Raw genomic sequence first — 20,929 nt, 5'->3', positions numbered from 1 at the left:
TGTGTAACACACATGATTTACACCTGGGGTGGCTTACTCCAAAACCATGCCTTTCGCCCTTCTTCTTCTTCTTCTTTTTTTTTTTTTTTTAAGATTTTATTTATTTATTTGACAGAGAGAGAGACAGCGAGAGAGGGAACACAAGCAGGGGGAGTGGGAGAGGGAGAATTGCCCTTCTTCTTCTTTTTTTTTTTTTTTTTTTGGTGTTCCAAGAGCTCTGTATTCTTTTTTTTTTTTATTCTTATGTTAATCCCCATACATTACATCATTAGTTTTAGATGAAGTGTTCCATGATTCATTGTTTGTGCATAACACCCAGTGCAACATGCAGAATGTGCCCTCCTCAATACCCACCACCAGGCTAACCCATCCTCCTACCCCCTCCCCTCTAGAACCCTGTTTGTTTTTCAGAGTCCATCGTCTCTCATGGTTCGTCTACCCCTCCGATTTCCCCTGCTTCATTCTTCCCCTCCCGCTACCTTCTTCTTCTTCTTCTTTTTTTTCTTAACATATATTGCATTATTTGTTTCAGAGGTACAGATCTGAGATTCAACAGTCTTGCACAATTCACAGCGCTTACCAGAGCACATACCCTCCCCAGTGTCTATCACCCAGTCACCCCATCCCTCCCACCCCACCCCCCCACTCCAGCAACCCTCAGTTTGTTTCCTACAATTAAGAATTCCTCATATCAGTGGGATCATATGATACATGTCTTTCTCTGTTTGACTTATTTCACTCAACATAATACCCTCCAGTCCCTTCTTCTTGATGCCTTGTGTTACCAGTAAGTGGTAAAGGCATGATTCAAAATTTGCTTCTTGAACTCTTGAAGGACTTAAATGTAGGTCTGACACCTGAGTGTGATAAACATTGGCTACATAACACCAAGAGCATCCTTCCTGCCCTGTCTCAGACACACTGGTCGTGGTCTCATCCGGAAAGGGTGTGCAGTAATTGTTCAGTTCTTGGCCTTCTCTCTACACAGTCATGTGGAACTTCTGTCTTGGCATGAATAAAGCCCGGTGTGGATATCATGGACTTTGAATATTCAGGGGGAAAAACACCTATTTATCAATAAGCTCTACAAATATTCTAAGCACAATTCTAGAAGACCTAGTGTTCAGAAAATAGTTTCGTTCCAAACACTTGCAACCCATTTTTTTTTATTAAAAAATTTATTGTCCATGTAAAGATTGCATCTGATAAGAAGTACACCTACCTATGTGAATTAAAGGTTTGAAATTCTTTTCACAATAATTCAAGCGTTGCCCTTGGTTCTCACAAAACCCCTTTTCCCATCAAAACTAAGATGGCAAACTTTTTTTTTTTTTTTTTTTTTTTTATGCCAGGATGATGCGGTTTTTATTTGGGTTGAATGCCTGGAAGGTGACTTCAACCTTCGGCAGCCCACACTGTGTTCATGCTGGCATTGGGAGCATTTGCTCACACTCTGGTTTGCTAAAACATCATGCCCTTGAGTCAAATGCCCCAGTGGTACATTCACCTCAATGATGGAAACTTAAGCTGACTCAAACCCAAACATAGTCTTTATTAAAAGGGCTATTAAAAATACATATTTCCTATGATACTCTTAACCAATGTGCTCATAAACCAATTGGTTTATAAGCCGATGACCATTAATACAATAGAATTTTTAAACAAAAATTTCTGTGATTGGGGGAAATTTGTGAAATACCTCAAAAAATAAAAAAAAGGAAAAGTTTTATTTATCTGCACTTGCATCCTTCAGGTAACTATTCGTATGCTAAGTGTACATTTCACTTACCGTATTTTATCAATGTCTAGGATTATACTTGCATGCTTAAATCAGCTTATTAGTGAGCAGCTCTGAAAAATGCTGTCTCTATAGAAAAATTTTTATTTTTTTTCCAATCCCAATATCAGTTCTCAAAAAAATCCTTTTTTTTAATATTTACTATTCTTTCTGTTTGTCAATCAATCTGTTCACTGTAAGTAAGCAAAATCTTTAATTGTGAAGAGTATCTTAAATTCTTCCCCCCCACCACCATCCCACTAGAGATTGGACTGAATGAGAAGTCACTGGTTGTGAGTCTATGTGGACATCCTACATATGCTGACTTAAAGATCCATATTGAGAATGAATCATGGGAGGTTGGCTGGACTTCCACTCTGTCATTAGGGAAACTACACTCATATATTCAGTGTTCTTGTGAACTCCAGCCTTGTTAGATGTGCTTCCCCTAACATTTTTTGTGGTCCTTATTTGAGACTTTTCAATCGGTTTCAATTTCCACATCCCTCTGCACGTCCAGATTCTGGCTGTGCCTTGCAGAGGAGGTGCCAAAATTCCATGAGAACAACGGTCCCTATGGAATTTTTGGCTTGACCAGAAGCAGGAAGAACAGGAAACGTTATTTTAAAAAGTCCCGTTTTTCACACTGTTGATGTCTGGAGAGTTGAGATAAGCTTTGAGTCTACTTCCATATCTTTGGGTGCCCCTCCAAGCGTGCTCTAAATGGGGTGTGAAACGTAGCTTGCTGGGGTAGGATTGGACAGTGATCAAGATGAGACAGAATTGGCAGTAGGGCTTTTCTCCTTTTAGTTTCCAGGATGATGGAGGTGAAGCTGGAGGTTTCCCATCCTAATGCCTTATCTAGGAGACAGCTCTGTGAATACTGGCCCAAAATGTTACTTTTCTTTTTTGTAAATATTATACTTTGAGTTGTTGAGTTTTAGTGAGCCAGAGAGCACAAAAATAATCTTTATTCTTGAAATATTTATACATAGAAGCATTACTGAAATAAGAATGCATGATTCCTTGGATTGGGTTACATTGCTGTGACATGATTACTTTATTTTTAGTTCTTAGTGCTTAATGGAAACATGACATGGAAGTGGGTGTTGGGGCAGAAACCAAGTTCTAGAAGTGACTGTGAATGGTTAAAAAACTGTTCTAGACTTCCTCAAGTCTCTACATCCTTTTGCTCCTTTGAAATACCCACTTCTTTCTTAGTTTTACCTCCTTTGAAATATCAGCTATTTTCTTAATTTTACATAGAAAAGATGTAAATGCCATAATGAGTTCTCCAAAGATCTTTATTTAATACATGAGTATTTCCAAATGTGAAACTATATTGTAGATATCTTAGAGCTGTTGAAGATCTAGCAAATATATATCAGGAGAGAAAATTGTTGTATAAGTTTAGGAAAGAAAAGCATCATATATAATAATTCAGTTTTAAATTTGAAAATTATGTGTTATGACAGACCACATGTATTTACCAATGTTCTTTAAGCAGAACGGAGAAAAGTTAATACTCCAGAAATGTACAATTCTGCAAATAATCCTGGAAGTGGTCATTTACTTTCTCAAAGAATGCAGGATGTGTGAACATTTTATTTCTAATTGTCTAGGAATTCACGAGAATAAGGAAGACTCAAGGCAGGTTTTAGGCATTGAAGACTGTTGCATGGCAATAACTGAAAACAAAAATTCATCTGCCTTTGCTAATATCCAGTGCCCCTCACAATTGAATTAGCAAGTGGATTGATTAAGTAATCCAATGACAACATTTACTAAGTGGATCCCTCACATATGCCCATGCTTAGGGCAATCAAAAAGTTTGAAATGAAGGATACTTTCCTACTAACCATGGACATTGACTCCTCATGAAATAAATACTGTTTCTAATTTTCTCCTCATCTTTCTACACTTCAATCAAAAAGCCATAAATTCTTTAATATTTCCTTAGCATGTGCAGTCTCTGGGCTTTTACTTGATCATTTGTAATACTCTTAAATTTTCTCTGAATTCTCGAGGTATATTACTGATTATCTATCATCTATCTATCTATCTATCTATCTATCTATCTATCTATCTATCATCTGTCTATCTATGGAGAGAAGCAGCTAATGATAATACATCTTAATAAATCAGAAAACTATAAACATCCATAAGATCTGTATTCTCACAGATTTATTACCATGGTTGGAGAAGATAGTCTCTGTAAGCAGAGGCTTAAACTTTATCTACTTATGCCTTCACAGTGAAATCATTCAGGAATAAGCCACATTAAGGTCACCTTGCTCATCATTTTAGAAGGATAAATTCTAGAATCTAAGAAAAACTACAAAGTTTGCAAAAATATTGGATGGCAAAATCCTGATTTTCAGAAGCAAGGAAATGTGAAAGTGACAGGCTGTTGAGGAGGTTTCCTTCCCTACAAATGCAATCATGTCAGCACTGTCAGCCCCGTTTACTCAATGACTCAAATAGCACTTTTCCTCTCTTGATGAATATTAAATACCAATGCTATTTAATAAACAACTTGGGATCACGCAAGACAGAGAATAACGAGACATAGTCCTTTTCCTGCAAGCATTGATTTCTTCTAGGACAAAATGAGCACACAAGAAGTCCCACTTCTACATCTGGACATTAGGATAGTAAATTTGGGAAAAGATCTCTCCCATAGACTGTAATTAAAGAGCTACTTGAACTATCACAGGATTTGAAACAAGTCATAAGTATATAAATAAGTGGACAATAGGACATTGTTTGGGGGACGTTTTATGATCTTTAGCGTGCTTTCACATGCATATACCACAAACATGAAATGGGAAGGATGAAGTTTATGGAAAACAGAAAATCAGGGAAGTAATGAACAGAACTGGGTCTACAGGCAAATTTTCTAACTCATCATGTTCCTGTTTCCATTTCACACACTGTATACCTTCTCATTTGAGAATGGTTAGGGTAAAAAATGATTCTAAATCCTTAAGGGCAATGGAAGTACCATTATCATAAGAATTTTTTATATTAAAAAAAGAAAGGATGGATTCTCTGTGGTTTCCTGGCAGTACCATTTTTGGATAAACACATAGCAGAGGACACCCCTGAAGAGTTAAGAATGAGTTCTTCATTGATTTGCTTACCTTGGCATCACTTGCCACATGACTTAAAGGCAGTGACATGTGGCAGAGAGAAATCAATAACTAGAAATAGCTATGCCATGGCTCTCGTTGGAAAGGGCAATCATTTCATTTTTCTTTGGTATTTCATGGACTTTGTCACCTTAAATTAAAAAAAGGGGGGATTAAAGTGGATCTTAAAATTGAATGCATATTTGGAGAACTCTTTATTAAAGTTGCTAGCAGACTTCAGTGTCTCCTGGTTTTAGCGGATTGTGTCCATTTGTGACTATCATATACATTCCACAAAAACTAATTTGCGTTATTGAGGAAAAGCTGTTGGATTTATTCACTTGGCCTTGATTAGATTAGATCTGGCCATGTCGACTGGGTCATTGTGTTTAACTCCTTACACTTATGTTTTATAACATTATAATAAAAGGCTGAGAGCTTTGCATCCGTGCCTGTTCACAATCATTTACCCATAATGTGTCTAAAAGAAAGAGAGAGAAATGAAAGGAGACACTTTCTCATTCATGATTCTTTTAAAAACTGTTCCCTTGTCTTCACCCCTCCCATCCTGATATCGCATGCATGGCTTGTTCTCAGCCTGCTCTGAGACAAGCTAGGGCAGGCCCTGTAATATGATTCAAATTGCAATCTCATGTCTTGCATCCCCCAAACACCTCATCTCCCATTCAACCTGGAACCTTCATTCCAGTCCCCAATTAGACTAATATATCTGCCCTGCTCCGATTGGGGGTGATGGATCGGCTGGGCGGGTAGGGAGAGACGGGGAGATTTTCTCAGCTCCTCTGCATTCCCACAGGCACGCAGCATTTGACAGATTGGGCAGAACTGCCACGAAAGAGTCTGACACAGATGGTGTAATTAGAAAATGCGAAGTGCGAGTGTGAAATTTATCTTTGATCAGCACCTCCTTGCCAGATTGTCATCTATGTTAATATGATGATGGCTTCTTGGAGATGGATAAAGGAAACAGCAGCCTTGAAGAGGAAAAGGAGACTGTTCACTCCATACAGAAGATATTCTATTTACTTCTGAAATCCAATCAATTTCCACCGACCAAAGTGAAATTGTACTTATTTAATTCATATGGAAAACGAGCTTAACCTGATTCCTACACTTTGTTAAACTATGATCAATAAGGTAAAATCTGAGCTTTAGCTGGAAGGGGAGACATGTCAATTTTTATAGAGTAATAAATTTTAAAAAATGCAATCCATATCTGCAGGAGCTGTGGAAGACAATGTTCATCTCTTTTTATCAAGACTATGAAAAATGTATAGAAGAAAATCCCTACACTCCATAGCATGAAAACTTCAGATACTGCCAGTGAAGTTTTATTTTTCACTTTCCCTCCACTTTTTCTGGTCCAAAATAGTGACTATGATTTTTTTTCAGGGCAAAGTACACTAGCTTATTTTCTTTGCTATTTTAGGTTTTATTCTTTTTTCTGTATTTAGAGATTTATCATTTTAAAACCTAATAAAATGCATTTCTAGTCAAGACTTGCAGAAATGGCTTTGTTTTCAGGTTATTTCCCTGAAAAATCAGGAAATTAACTAGGAGGGCTACCCAGCGTAGCCATAAACCATTTCTTCTAAGTTAGCTATATCCAAGACCAGTCATCTTTTCTTTGGATGGCTCAGAAGGTTCAGGTTTACAAGCAACTATGATAGACTACATTTTGCTATAATCTGCTCAAATGTTCACATTGATGGTGCTAATTTTCAGGAAGGTAAATTAGCATAATTAATGACCAGCCAAATTTGGGGGTAATACAGTATGTAATTAACATTAGAGAGTTCTGTTGTACCACCTGCCCCCACATTTCATTGTTGCAGGGATTGAACTGTACAGGAGGAAATTTTCCCCTTTGCTGCACTGAGCAGAAAGCAGCTTTCTTCATCAGAATAAGCCATTAGCTGTAATGGCATGTAGGTGTAATGGAATGTGCTCGAAACATCTGTGCTGAGAGCAGGGGAGAAATTGCTGCATGCAGTCGTAGGCCTTTGGGGAGCTTGATTAAGGGTTGCTTCAGAGAACTTGAGATCTGGCTTGGGATGCAAAAACAAAAACAAAAAAAACAGAAAGAGAGAGAAGAAAGGAAAATAATGCTAATAGATTTACGGATGTACTGCGGGGAGAACAAAGGATTTTTAATTTTTTTCTTCTTTTATTGCTCTTATATTGCATCTGTTCTCTGTTGGGCTTTTACTTATTGAAGTGATCTGGAAAAAATGTTGCTCTAAATGCAGTTTAGCAGGAAAGAGCATAGCTGTAGAAATAAAATAGCTTGATTTTTTTTCCCCTTTCGGTTCGTTAATGGAAAGTTCCTCACAACCTGTGAAGAAAAATTCTAAATATTATTTATGCTAAGTGTTATCTTAAAATTCATCTCAGAAAATGAAACAAATATCCAGATTTGGAGCTGGAAATAATTTTTTTTATCAGTCTACACACAGCAGCTTTTGCAATGTGTCAACTAACCAGCTAATTCATTTTAATTAATTGAATTTTTAATTCATTTCAAGTTTAACTGCTAATTCAGTATTTCCAAGAGTGTGTAGAACTGGTTTTTAAACCCATTTTTTTCATAAGATGTTCATAAATATATGTATTGTATGTAATAACATTTTAACTTATGAGGACAATGGGTGTATTTTTCGAAGTATTTATTTATTTATTTATTTATTTATTTATTTATTTATTTAGCAACTACTTATTGAGCATTTGCTATGTGCGAAAACACTGTGTCCGGGTTGGATGTTTGGTCACGTTGCTGGGAATATGATAAATTACATTTGGCAACAAGCATGGCCAATTGTATCACTTCAGTCATCTCCTTATTCCATGCTGACTGCTGAAGCTAAATCGATTGCGCAGTGATACGCATTGATTGCTAAAACAACTCAATTGAATGCATCAATTCTGGTGAGGTTTGGCCACTTTAGAAGTGTTAAAAAAAAACAGCTTTTAACCAACAGCCTTCGTAGGAAAGATAAGCCAAAACAGAGTTATATTTAAGTAACGGGTAGAGAAGGGTTAAACATTTGAGAAACTAATGCAACTGAAAGAATTAGCATTCTGCATGGGACAGATGTGAATGTATTGCCTAGAAAATTAGAAACAAACCTGAAAATATTGGGTGATTTTATGATTAGGTAAATCTTACACTTTCTAATTATAAATGACAATGAAGCACTCTATTTGCTGGAATCTATCTTCCTTATGAAATAAGAAGCTTGCTGAGCTGGTGCCAAGAATTCCTTGCACTAAAGTTTAAAATATGTGGGGAGGCAAGAACGTAATAAAAATTCAAAAGCTAATAATATTATGGCGACTGGCATTGTTTACAATGTAGAGCACCTGCTGTTTAAAAAAAAAAAAAAAGGAAGAAGAAAAAGTAAAATCATCAAACTGTTCCTAAATGGAAAATCTGGGCTCTCTGCCAATTACACAATGTGTTTCAGGTGCACTGTAAATAGGAACAATAAAAGGTGCAGAGGAAAGAATATGAAATGTTAAATCTCAAATACACGAGAATATTAATATGATGTTTCTTGAAAGAAAATCTTGGGACTCTTCCAGTGTTCTGTGGAAGGAGGGGGTTTAAAATTTTACACAGCATATGTAAAGTTCTAAAACTTTTAATTGCCTGTATCTTAAAAAGAATATATATGAATGCAAGACCATTTGCTTCAGGAGCGTTGCCTTTCGTTAGGCAGAAAGGTCCATCTAGACCTGCAAATGCACCCTGCATTTCTTCCAACCTTTCTTTATTACAGTGTGTGCGCGGGGCGGGGGGGGGGGTGCGCATGCATGCATGTGCATGTTTTTTGTGGATGGCAGTGTGGAGAATTAAATCCTGAGAGTAAGAGGAGAAGAAAAAATAGCTTCTGTTTCTTATTGTTGAATACGAACTTTCTACATCAAAATTAGCATTATGAGCCACTGCAAAGTATCAGACACAAAGGGTGGTAGGATGTTGTACTTCTGTCTTCTCACTATGAAACACTTAATAATGGATTCCTCCAGAATTAGACACCTATTTTTACCAGCTAACAACTCACATGTGCCAAATTTCCCTTTCTAGTTCAAATGTGTTTCCTTTTCAATGAGACTTTTTAAAATCAAGTCATCTTTGAAATGTCTATTACATTTTCAAATGCCAATCGTTCACAAATCAAACTGAAACATGATAATGCATATCTTTTAAGAATAACTTCTAAGGTGACACAACTGTTTTACAATGATAACTGGAAAGTAACCTTCAAGAACTGGACATCTTTCAAATACCCAGTATTTCAGAAACTAGAAGTGCAATGATTTAGTTGTGCTTTTCAGACTGAAAATTGCTAAGAACTGAAAGGTTGTGGAATCTTTGGGTCAAGTTTTGTTTCTTGTGAGTCAGGAAACAAATGAAACTAAACAAAACCTCCTAAACGTCCACATGGCAAAGGCAACTCTTTTAATACAGGGAGAGACGGGTCCTCCAATGAGACAAAACATGTAAGAACAAGGGTTGTGTTTGGTCCCGACATCACCAGACATATACTTGCTTGCTCTTCAACCATTTACAGGGTCAGCCTAAGGAATTTACTTAAATTCTCTTTCCTTGTCATTAAAAGTGGGTCAAAGTAGTAACTAACTTGTGTGATTTTTATAAATAATAAATGAGATAATTAAGGTAAAAACTCTTAGCCTAATGACTGACACATGGTAGGGACTTTAAAGATTTCACTAGTTTAGCTAGTGTTACCGCTATCACTATTTCTGAAATATGCTTCATTTTCCCTATCACGGTTACCGAGATGCAGGATAATTTAAGACATTGCAATTGGCACCGTCTTGAAGGACTCCTGCAATGGGGGATTATGAAGAAGTAGAGCTCCGCTCTATGGAGTGTTCCTTGAAGAACACGAGTTTGAATAGGGAAGGAAATGAAGGAGCCAGTAGAACTGGAAATGGGCATATTGGCAACAAGAATCTGGAAGTGCACATTGTAACACAGCAGAAGATCGGAAAATAGAAACACTAGAATATTAGAAATATTAGGAAAAAGAATTAGAAAGTGAGCTTTGCTTTAGGCAGACTATCAGTTGATTCCCGATTCTCTTACTACTAAGGGCCTTTGGGTAAGCAATTTATCATCTGTAGCAACAGAGTTTTAGGATGGGGGTGTTAATACCTACCTCACTGTAAGAACTAAATGGTAAAATGAATAGTAATGTGCCTGACAACTAGAATATGCACACATATATTCACTCCTATCCCTTAAATTGTCTTTGACTTCACCTCCTTTTTAAGATTTGTTTTCAGAACTCTACACACATCTGTACTTTACATAAGATGTTAAAATACTTTTATTTATTTAATGTATTTATTTTTGAGAGAGAGGGTGCGCAGTGGGAGTGAGAGGGTGGGCGGGGCAGAGGGAGAGAGGATCTTAACCCCCATGCAGGGCTCCATCTCATAACCCTGAGATCATGATTTGAGCCAAAATCACCAGTTAAAATACTTTTAATGAAAGAACTTTAGCACTTTTTTCTTTTTTTTTTTAAAGATTTTATTTTTATTTATTTGAGAGAGAGACTGAGATAGAGCATGAGAGGGGGGAAGGTCAGAGGGAGAAGCAGACTTCCTGCTGAGCAGTCGATCCCAGGACTCCAGGATCATGACCTGAGCCGAAGGCAGTCGCTTAACCAACTGAGCCACCCAGGTGCCCAAGAACTTTAGCACTTTTAATGAAAAAACAATCAGGAAATATATTTTTTAAATAGTTCCATGACTAAGGTTTCAAATATCAGGCTTTCCTCCTGTTCAATCAATATTCTCCCATTTTACAATCTGCAAAAATTATACTACATCTACATATTTCATCCTGTAAATATGTTAATACGATGTTGCCAGCTTAGTTCTTCCAAGTTTGAAATTAGAGAAACAACAACAACAGAAAATGATTTTCAAGACAGCAATATTTTAGAAAATATACAGAAATGACCATGGCATTAAACTATTCACTAGAGACTTCTAAGTGGGCACGTTTTTTGGGTTGATATTTTCAGTTTTGTCAAGTAATTTATACAAATTGTGGCTTTGGGCACCACCTAAATATTTGGTCATCTTATGCATAGATTACTGAAATTATATTCTTATTAGCTTCCATCCTTTTCTCCAAATACTTTTCCAAATTATCTCTCCTTAGAGGACTGTGATATTATAATTGTCCTCCCTCTGAAATTGTCTTCTCTCTTATATTCTGAAAATCACCTCATAAATCATAATCACAAAGGTGGAACACAGTTAAAGATTTCTTTATTAATATGATGTATGTTTTAACTATACCCTTCTACAGAAATTAGCCCATCTACATTAGTGCAGCTTATTGAAATTATCCTCAATACATTTACTTTTTAAGCACAAGGCATAAATTCTAAAAAGGCAATGATGGCATTCAACACCTTGAGTGAATATGATCTCATATTGATTATAATGATGGTGATTACTTTGATGAAGGTATTAAACATGTGCCATATGTAAAGTAGAAACAAATATCCAACCTGAGTGAGTGATGCATTCTTTCTGTGGTCAGATAAAAAAAAGCAGCACCCCCAACTCTGCAAGCTGGACAGATCCCTAATTGTTAGTCTTGTTTGTGGGACCACCTTACTAGTGACGTTGGAGTAGAGATTATCAGAGCAATACACAACCATTACCTACTTATATGGAAGGTTATTATGGTCACAGTAAGAAGAAAGGGATGTTTCTTTGACTGGATCATAAGGGCATATCTGAGCCTTTTTCGATTGGAAGACATCTGACACATCTTCTTTATATAGGAAATAATACATATTTATATGTATTTTTAAAACCCTTTTCAAATAAAATAAGATGAAAATAGAGAGGGAGGTAAACCATCAGAGACACTGAACTCTAGGAAACAAACTGAGGGTTGCTGGAGGGGAGGGCGTGGAGGGATGGGGTAACTGAGTGATGGGCATTAAGGAGGGCATGTGATGTCATGAGCACTGGGTGTTATAGGCAACTGGTGAATCACTAAATTCTACCCCAGAAACTAATAATACAGTATATGTTAACTAAATTGAATTTAAATAAAGAATTTTTAAAAATGCTTTTCAGTTGAAAGTTAAAACTCTTTCAAGATTTCTTTATTTGTGGCAACTTCCCCAGGTTTTGTGAATTTTTAAAAATTATAGCTAATTTTAATTCCTTGCCAGATGCTTAAAGTAATGGCACAATCTACTCCTTACAACAGTCTAATGTATTGGAATTCTGGGATTCAAATCATACATTCACAAAAATATCAAACTTGCTTAAGCAAATAAGAAAATTATTGAATGCCTAATGGAAAACCCCTGAGGCATTATTGGCTTCAGGTGTGAGTTAGTCCAGAGGCTCATACAGTTCCCAGAGGGCAGGCTGTCTCCTTCTTGCCACTCTTCTCTCCTTCATGTTGCCTTTATGCTCAGATTTTACCTAGTGGCCCACTGGCAGCTCCAGACTTAAATACCCCCAAGTTCAAATCCAGTGAAAAGTCATAAAGAGCTTTCCTGTCTGCCCATTATAATCCCAGGTTTAGCACAGATTTTCTTGATTTGAATCCATGCCCATCTTTGACTATCACTACAATTAGGGGAATATGATGCCCCAGTTGGCCAAGACTACTTCAATGGCTACTGCCTTCCAGATTCAGCTGTGGAAAAAGATTTATCAGAACATGTAGTCTGAAAGTAGGTTTATGTCCTCCAAAGGAAAACCAGGATATGGTTCCAAAAGAAAGAAAACAAGCATATCGGATTGCAATACTACAAAAGAGGAGACCTCTTATTCCCTCCTGTCGACCCAGACTCTACAGCATTGTCTGGCCCAGGTTCACGAATCTAATGTGTTGCCACCATTCTAGGTGATCAGGTATCACAACGGTACGTGAATCAGACACAGAGCTTAACATTGGTGTTTTCACAATTATCAGATGCCTAGATTTTGATGAGGTAGCTATATAATTCTCTAATGATAATTTATTACATGGGCTATAATAGTGGAATGAACAAGAGAGAGTGATAGGGATGGCAATTCCTTCTATAGGTTATGGCATAAGAGGAAGTGCCTTGTGTGGGGGGGATGTGACATTTAGTCATGCACCATCATAAATTGCATGGATGTTTACCAAATTACACCAATGGTAAGATACCAGGGATATAAAAGGAGTATGTACTGTATAGTTAACAGAATACCTACAAACAATGGTATCATTTTCCTATCTTTATTCATCACTTCTCTGAATCTTTCCTATACCATTTACACATTAATCATCTAAAGTGGGGATGGCCTCGAATGCCTTATTAAGGACCTTGGCTCTTCTCAGTAGGCAAAAAGGGAAAAATTGAAAAAGAGTCAAAATACAACCTGGCTCTGTATTCATGTGGAAAAATAAATTTTGAGAAAGGAAGAGAGAGCAGGAGGGAGGGAAGAAGGGAGAGAAAATGTTTTCAAAAGGGTGGTAAGAGGGGAAAAAATAAACCAGAAATGATTATTAAATAACCAGTGTTTTCACACAGTTATCTTATTTTTCCTTTACCATTCTTTTTTTTTTTAAATGTGAGACCTGTAACATTTTATTTGTTAAAAATGAACAGATTCAGAATAGATCTAAATTCGTAACTTTTCCAAAACACACCAAAAAGTACAGTGTAAAGCATATCCTCATTAAATACAAACTTTCATTTTGTGATGCACTGCATCAATGTTTTGCATATACCTTGTTGCAAAGGAAATTTTAAGTTGTATCCTGTTTAAAAACAAAATTTAAGAACTGAAAAGGATCACTAAAACCACATTCCAAGAAAGGAAATTTTCCTCCAACAAAGCATATTCTTTTGTTTATATACAACATGTTAGCACTCAAGAATTTTAATTTAGTTATAACAAAGGCAAAATTTTATATTTAAGAAGAAAATGAAATTAGAGATGCACAAAGAGCAAAAGTTTAATATACCAAGACACTTTGTTGTTTGATGCAATGTTAATGTCAATATTTGGGACAATTTTTAAGGTTTTCAAGAAAAATGACATTAATAATAACTCTGTACAATATTTAAAATAAAAAAATGAAAGCATCTTTATACCATATTTTCACAAACTGTTCAGACAGCAAATTTGTGCTCAGTTGTTTTTCCTTTGCTTTAAAATAAGCTACCAGTAATTCTAAACCATTCTAAAATAAAATGGACTGTTAATGGATGAAATCTAAGCATTTGTACTTGCAAAAATGTTTTGCAATGAGTCTTTGGCCTAAGGAGACTAGAGTTTATTTTCAAATTGTGTGACTGGCTTCCAATAATCCCTTATCAGTAGACTTACTGGCAAAATATCAGATATTAAGGATCAGATTTGATTCTTTGGTATAAGCGTGAAACTGTTATTGATACTTTTCCGTGGCTAGCATAAACCAAGTAACCCAAGGAGCATGAGAGAAAAAGAATGACGTCTAATAAACAATGCAAGGCAGGCAAAAGTGGTAACTGGATGTTTTGTTTTGTTTTACAGGGAAAATCAACACCAATATACTCTAGGGAAACTAACATCTACTTAGAGGTTTTAACATTATAGCAAACCAAAAGGTTAAGCTTCAAAATGACTGAACTTGTAGCCGGAATATGTTGCTGCATTTTGGCATTATACTGTAACTTATAGGATACAACCTTCCTTTACCATTCTTTTATGCCTTTATTACCAAGATAGTAAATGTTCCTTTAGAAAAAAACTGGGGCGCCTGGGTGGCTTAGTCAGATAAGTGTCTGCCTTCGGCTCAGGTGATGATCCCAGGGTCCTGGTATTGAGCCTCACATCAGGCTCCCTGCTCAGCGGGAAGCCTACTTCTCCCTCTCCGTCTGCCCCTCCACCCTTCTTCTCCGTCTGCCCCTCCACCTGCTCATGCTCTCTCTCTCTCAGATAAATAAATAAAATCTTAAAAAAACAAACAAACACACACACACACACACACACACATACAACAACTCCTAGGATTGTATATAATGAATGTGGAAAGCCCTCTCCCAACACCAGTCCACCAGGTTATCGGTAATATTGCAGCATGTTTGCCACAGGCTACATACACAGATGCTTCCTCCCTTCTTTCCTTCCTTCCGCTCTCTTTCTCTCTCTCAACAGAAATGATGTCATCCTCTAGGCGTTATTTTGTAACCAACCTTTTTCTTTCAATGATACATCTTGAACAACCTTCCAAGTCAGTACATCAGTATCTAGATATGCACAGGGTTTTTCCTCAGCTCTATAGAGAATGCCATATCTTGGTTTTACTCTAATGTATTTAACCATGTTCCTCATGGTGGGTGTTTAAATGGTCTCAAATTTTTTACTTTAAGAAACTACTGCAATAAACATGCTGTACATCTTTCCTTACCTAATCAAGTCAGATTTCTGTAGTATAGATTCCAAGAAGTGAACTGCTGGATGAAAGGAAGCATGACTTGGAAATGCACCTGCCAAAATGCCTTTCGACATTTTATACCAACTTCTAGTCCCAGCAGTGCTGTTTGAGCGTCCCTTTTGCCAAATAGTCTTGAGAGTCTTGTGTTTGCCTGGTCTTTTATAATTTTGCCAATATTATTGGAGGAAAGGAAATTAAATGTTTATTTTGATTTACACTTCCCAATCATTTATTTCATTTGGTTCTCACTACAGTGGTGTGAGGTATGTATTATCATCATCCTCAATTTACAGATTTGGAGACAAGGTTCAAAGAAGTTTTTGCTTTGGTTTCAGGTCAAAATGTCTTGATTTGATGACTCCTATTGTTCAAAGGCTGAGGTAGCCACCGCCCCAAATAAATCCACAATTGATGGGCTAAGTCCCAAGAAGAGGCAAGTTTCAGTCAAGAAATATTTTTGTCAACTTTTTACCTAGCTCTACACAATCTGCTGTGAGTGATACAACAGAAGTGAAAAAGCATTATTCTAATTTTGTATTTGGGTCTTCCATACTACTATGAATAACTTGTGAGGCATACTTAAACATTTCTCTTGTGAGCCTAGGTGGGAAGAAGCCAGCTGTTGAGTTTTACTTCCCTCACAGGAGGCCCCTGAATATTAATGAGGCAATCACTAGTATTTTCATTTTTTTTTGCAATTTGCAAAGTAATACCAATTAGAATAAATGTGTCAAGTGAACAGTTTAGATTAAAACACAACTAAAGGACTCGGGTTCTCCTAAGGAAATTGACACACACCTTGTGTAATTCCTGGATCTGGATTACAGAAACAATGGTTTTCTCAGGCATTCCACCTGCCCATATTCCCAGATGTCATCCTCCTGCCCCACAGTGCATTAGATATGCCTTAATTGCCAATTAAAACACATGCTATCTTTAGATAAGTGCAATAATAAGCCTTGGAAAAAATCTATTGTGGAGATTCTTTTTGACTCCAGTTGGTAGTTACTGAAAATCATTTCTGGATTTCAGGAGATTATGCCCAAAAAGCCCATTCCTCCTGTTTGGGTAACAGGTTATGCACATTTCCTAAATGTGACCATAATCCAAACACTAAACAACTATTTAGGCATGTACATTACCTACCACAATACCTATCACTTATTATACAATCAATATATTATCAACTCACCTTCCATTTGCCTTGCTTTTGTTCTAGAAAGCAAAAACAAAAATTAAATGGATCTTTCAAACTTAACTATGCTTTCATTTTTACATCCTATCTAACTTCATATGGTTAGGGCAGTCTGATAGAACAATGTTCTAAACTTTAAGCTACCACTACCAACATTGTAACAAGAATAAGAAGATCCAGATTCCAGGATTCACCAACCCTCCCTTTTTTATTTTATTTTTTTCTAATAAATAGATTTATTGTATTTTCTTTTTTTTAATATTTTATTTATTTGAAAGAGAGAGTACAAGCAAGGGGAGCAGCAAGCAGAGGGAGAGGGAGAAGCAGGCTCCTTGCTGAGCAGGGAGATCAATACAGGGCTCGATCCCAGGACCCTGAGATCATGACCTAAGCCGAAGGCAGATGCCTAACCAACTGAGCCACCGAGGTGTCCCAGATTTCTTGTATTTTCTAATAATAAGATAATACATGTTCATTGGACTAACACAGAAAACCTAGGCAAGTAATACAATTCAGTAAAACCTTTACATAACACCACTACACAAAGGAAATCAGTGGGAACATTATGGAATATATCATAGTTATTTTCTGAACAGGAATCAAGCCACCACTATTTGCTTCTTTCTTCTATGATAGATATTTTTTCCATGTCTATGAAATTATTATTACTGTTTACATATTGTTTAATTTAAACATATTTTACCAATCCTTTATCAAAGTACATTTATTCCTATTTTTGATATTAAAACTAAGTTTGATAAATATTCTTGTGCCTATATTCTTGTTCACTTAGCCAGTTACTTCTAGTTGAATTTGTATAAGTAGAATTGCATGATTAAATATTGGTATGTTTAAAATTTTGATGCATAACACCAAATTATCCTTGAGAGAGGTTGTACCAGTTTGCATATCCATCAGATTACAGTGAACATTTACTCATACACAGGCTATTGTCCTGTTTTTCCTCTTTGCTCAAATGAGTAAAATTAGTAAACACATTTTGTTTTTAATATTTCACTTATTTGATTAGTTTTAAGTATCTGCACATTCAGCTCCTTATATTTTTCTATTGTGATATATATATTTTTCCTATATGTTTTCTTTTTACCTTAAAGGGCATAGTAATATATGTTGAGTATTTACCAGTTAGTCATTTATTGTTGAGTGCTTTTTATCAAGCAAATTTTTGTCTTTTAATTCTTTTTTTTTTTTAAAGATTTTATTTATTTGACAGAGAGAGAGATAGCGAGAGCAGGAACACAAGCAGGGGGCGTGGGAGAGGGAGAAGCAGGCTTCCCGCCAAACAGGGAGCCCGATGCGGGACTCGATCCCAGGACGCCGGGATCATGACCTGAGCCGAAGGCAGACACTTAACGACTGAGCCACCCAGGCTCCCTGTCTTTTAATTCTTATGTAGTCAAATCTATCAGTTCTTTACCTTTAAGATTCCTAGGTTTAGTATAATTTTAAAAATTTTTTCCACCCTAGAACAACTGTGTTTAACTTTTAGAATTTTTATCTACTTTATATATTTATTTTTTCTGACATATATTACAGTATAGAGTATAACAGAGGATTATGATTTTTTACCAAATGCTTAGCCATTCACTCCAACATCAGTTATTGAATAATCCATCACTTTCAAATTAATTTTAGTGGCTAATTTATCACATATACATTTTATATGTACTTGCCCTAGCAATCTGGCATTTTCAAAAGCAATGGATTGACTTATTTTAGAAAGAGAGCATAGACACACTCTAATTCCTCAATTTAAAAAAAATGTATATAGCAATGTGAACAAAGCATAAAACAGATGGAATTATGGGTGAATTTTTTTCCTTTTACTAACTTCCTTTGAGGTCTTTGTTATATATAAATGTTATTACCTTGTGAACAACATTCAAGTCTAAGCTGTTAACTTACTGGGTAGATTATGGTGCCCTTCACTGACACTGGGAATATAGGAAAAGGAGATTAGACAGAGGGACAATGGTACATAAAGTGTGAGAATTCTTTGAACACCCAAGTAGAGGCAGCTGTGTGTGTGAGTATGGAACTCAGGGGAAAGATCATGGAGAAAAACCAAGGCTATAAACATGACTTGGGTATCTGTTAGTGTTGGAGGAAAACAAACATGGATGAGACCACCCAAAGAAACTGTGTAGAACAAAGTAGAAGTTCTTAATTCTGGTTACTTATCCAGACATATCTGGGGAATCTTTTGTGTCTAAAAAGTAAATATCCAGGCATTCTAAGTCAGAATTTCTAGGTAGAACCCTGACACCTGTATTTTTATAAAACTCCATATGTGGGCCTAATTACAGACAAGACTGTGAATCACTGATATAAAGAAATGTTTAGAGAAAAGAACCTTGGTTAACATAAAATTTGAGAGTGAAGATGAAGCAATAAAACATTTTCCAGGAAAAGAATAAGTCTGTATGAAGACCCTGGGTGTAAAAGAACTTGTCATGGTCTATAAATTGAATAAAAGCAGTTGTTTAAATATGAATAACAGCAAACAACTGTAATTTTGTGAGTAGTTATATTAAGCCAATACTATTTATCTATATGTTTCTATCTAAATAGATATGTGGATAGCTATACAAATAGATAAATATAGACATATAATTTTTACAGTAATCTAGGGAGTTAGATGTAATCATAACTACTTACAGAAGAGTAAATCGAAGCACAAAGCGATTAAACAACCTGACCAAAGGCATTCAATTAATTGGTGGTAAAGACAAAATATAAAACCAATGCCATTTTCTTAAGTACTAGAGTATTGTTTTTTAAAAACTGTACACCAGCTGTGTGATAGATGCAAGTAGAAACCAACCTGAAAACAGAGAAACCCAGTAACTGAGGTGAGAAGTGAGGGCCCTGTCTTTCAGGGACTTCAGCTGCAATATGTTACATCTACTCATTGAATCCCCTGTGGCTTTTACCTTTGTTACTATAGTTTCCATTCATTTTTCCCTCCATTTCCTTCTGCCATGTCTTCCAGTCCACTAATTCTCCCTCTCGTGGAATCTGCTGTTAAATTCATCTCTTGAATTCTTTACTTCTGAGTTCTAGAATGTCCATATGTTTCTTTTTATTAAAAAAAAAAAAGTTTCCCATGCTCTACTGAAAATTTTAATCTTTTCTTATTTCTTTGAACGTAATAAAAGTTATTTTAAAGTTTGTGTATGATGCTTGAGTATCTGGAGCTCTTATGAATCCTTTCCTGTTGTCTGTTTTTCTTTATTGATTTTCGTTCTTGTTATCATGTCTCTTAATGTCCCTGGTTACTTTTTACTGATGATAGAAATTACATTCACAAAACTGTTTGTAGAAATAATTTGAGGCCTAGGATGATATCATCTTTCATGATTGGATTTACATTTTGTCTACAGAGCACTTGCAGGCACAAGCCATTTCCTCAATTCAATCTCAGTAACAGAGGTGACTTAAAGCTGAACTGCTCTCTGTTCCACTTCACACTTACTCCCATTGTGCAGTTTTTAGGGCCCTGACACAAGGCAAGAAGCTTTGCTCTGTTCCTATGACTCACACACTGGCAGAGCTTTTGTTCACTTCCTCAAACTCTCAGCTGACTCTCAGGGATGAGCAAATGTCCTCAGGAGAAAAGCAGCCCCCAACACTAAGCTCATTCTCTATATCTCTGTGGTAGGTAAGTCTTCACTACCTCATTTCTTCTTCTTCAAAAAAAAAAATGCTTCTAAAAGAAGGAATCACAAAATAAACCAGAGCAATTCAATTATTAAGAGATATAGTGTAGGTAAAATAATACAGAGAATTACCGAGGTAAGGGAGGAAAAGTACTTTGTCTGGTTTAATCAGGAAAGGCATCTTGGTGGAGTTGGTATTCAAATTGAGATCCGGATGGTGATAAGGAAGCAATCTAAGGGAAGAACATTCTCAAGAGATGGGAATGAGCTTGGCATGTGTAAGACACAGAAGACCAAGAGGCTGCAAACTCAAGGACCATGCACACAGTGAAGGGAAGCAGTATTGTGGAGGTAGAAAAGGGCAAGACCAAGCCAATTAAGAATTGAGGTTCATTTATTCTAATTTCTATTGAGGAAACACTGGAAGATACTAAGCTAGAGATTTATGCCCTAGAAAGATTACTTGGGCAGTGATATGAGGATTGGGCTGTGAGAGGTCAAGAGCAGAGCCAAGAAATCAGAGAAGGGGAGGCTTCAGGAGTCCATTGAGTGATTATGTGGTTTGGACAAAAGGGCAGCAGTGGAGATGGGGATAAGTGGTAGGACTCAGGATATGTTGTATCTCCCTTTTGAGATTTCTACTTGTTCTCTAGTTCTGTG

General features: G+C 36.3%; 1 protein-coding gene across 1 annotated transcript in view; it reads left to right on the top strand.

Moving 5' to 3' along the window:
* Window positions 1-9,952, top strand: part of LOC118015403 (bromodomain-containing protein 2-like) — a 51,047-nt gene extending 41,095 nt beyond the window's left edge. Inside the window, 1 exon segment of the mRNA XM_035012263.1 lies at window positions 9,778-9,952. Coding sequence (XP_034868154.1) covers window positions 9,778-9,952 — 175 coding nt within the window.
* The last annotated feature ends 10,977 nt before the right edge of the window (window positions 9,953-20,929 follow it).

Source organism: Mirounga leonina, unplaced genomic scaffold (genome assembly GCF_011800145.1).
Source record: "Mirounga leonina isolate KUSES-001 unplaced genomic scaffold, KU_Mleo_1.0 Mir_165, whole genome shotgun sequence".
Taxonomy (NCBI): domain Eukaryota; kingdom Metazoa; phylum Chordata; class Mammalia; order Carnivora; family Phocidae; genus Mirounga; species Mirounga leonina.
Note: the sequence above shows the minus strand (reverse complement) of the source record. Positions and strands in the feature narration are given on the sequence as shown.